The 1,007-nt window shown below is 45.1% G+C and overlaps 1 protein-coding gene across 2 annotated transcripts in view; it reads left to right on the top strand.

Moving 5' to 3' along the window:
- HOXB8 (homeobox B8) overlaps positions 1–540 on the top strand; it is a 1,719-nt gene extending 1,179 nt beyond the window's left edge. The window contains exon 2 of one of the 2 annotated variants that reach the window (XM_009586613.1): positions 143–540. In XM_009586613.1, the coding sequence (XP_009584908.1) occupies positions 143–450 (308 nt within the window). In that variant the 3' untranslated portion in view covers positions 451–540. The remainder of the gene's footprint in view (positions 1–142) is intronic. The other variant, XM_009586614.1, reaches the window with a different exon arrangement.
- The last annotated feature ends 467 nt before the right edge of the window (positions 541–1,007 follow it).

Genomic DNA, 1,007 nt, shown 5'->3' with positions numbered 1-1,007 from the left:
GGTGTGTGGGGGGGTGGGGGGGGTGTGTGAGTGTGTGTGAGCGGGTGTGAGCCTGTGTGTGCCTATTCCCGAGCCTGGTTTATGTATCTTTCAACCTCCTTCTCTTCTTCCCCTCTTCCACCCAACCTTTGCAATTCCCCAGCAGCCGCTGGACGGAGGAGGGGGAGGCAAACCTACAGCCGCTACCAGACGCTGGAACTGGAGAAGGAATTTCTATTTAATCCCTACCTGACCCGCAAACGGAGGATCGAGGTCTCGCATGCCCTGGGATTGACAGAAAGGCAGGTCAAAATCTGGTTCCAGAACAGGAGGATGAAATGGAAAAAGGAAAACAACAAAGACAAGTTTCCCAGCAGCAAATGCGAGCAGGAAGAACTGGAAAAACAGAAAATGGAAAGAGCCCAGGAGGTGGACGAGGAAGGGGAAGCACAGAAGGCGGACAAGAAATAAAAGGATTTTTAAGGACTGAAAGGCAAGCGCTGCTGGGGTGGAAGAGCCCCTGAGCCTCACGTTAATGGCAGTTAATGTAAGGGAGGGGTGGGAAAAAAAACAACAATGCATAGAAAAGAGAAAGGAAAAAAAAAACCCTTTTATTGCTGTAAAACAATATAGCTGTAAGCACCACTTTCCTGATTATCCTTTGATACAATGAACAGTATGCAAAAGTGATCGGGAGGTCTCTCCTGCCTTTTGCCAGTTATTAACTAGTGGTAGTGTAACGCAATAGCTTATGTAAAACATGACTGTGAAATTTTCTCTCTCTCTCTGTCTTTCTCTCTGTCTCTCTCTTCTTTCCTGGGGGGTGGGTTGGTTAACATAGCTTTCAATGCTATAGGAGTTACGTGAAATTACATTTGTGCACTTTTTTTTTAATTTTCCACCTTTTTTGTTGTGGTTTATCCGTACGTACTGGAGGTAGCTATTGAAACAAACATCCCAACAACATGAAACTGCCTATTTATGCTATAGTTATCTCTCTCTCTCTCTCTTTCTAAGTACATGATAAA

This window comes from Fulmarus glacialis, unplaced genomic scaffold (genome assembly GCF_000690835.1).
Source record: "Fulmarus glacialis isolate BGI_N327 unplaced genomic scaffold, ASM69083v1 scaffold22091, whole genome shotgun sequence".
Taxonomy (NCBI): Eukaryota; Metazoa; Chordata; class Aves; order Procellariiformes; family Procellariidae; genus Fulmarus; species Fulmarus glacialis.
The sequence above is the reverse complement of the archived record's forward strand: the minus strand, read 5'-3'. Positions and strand labels throughout refer to the sequence as shown.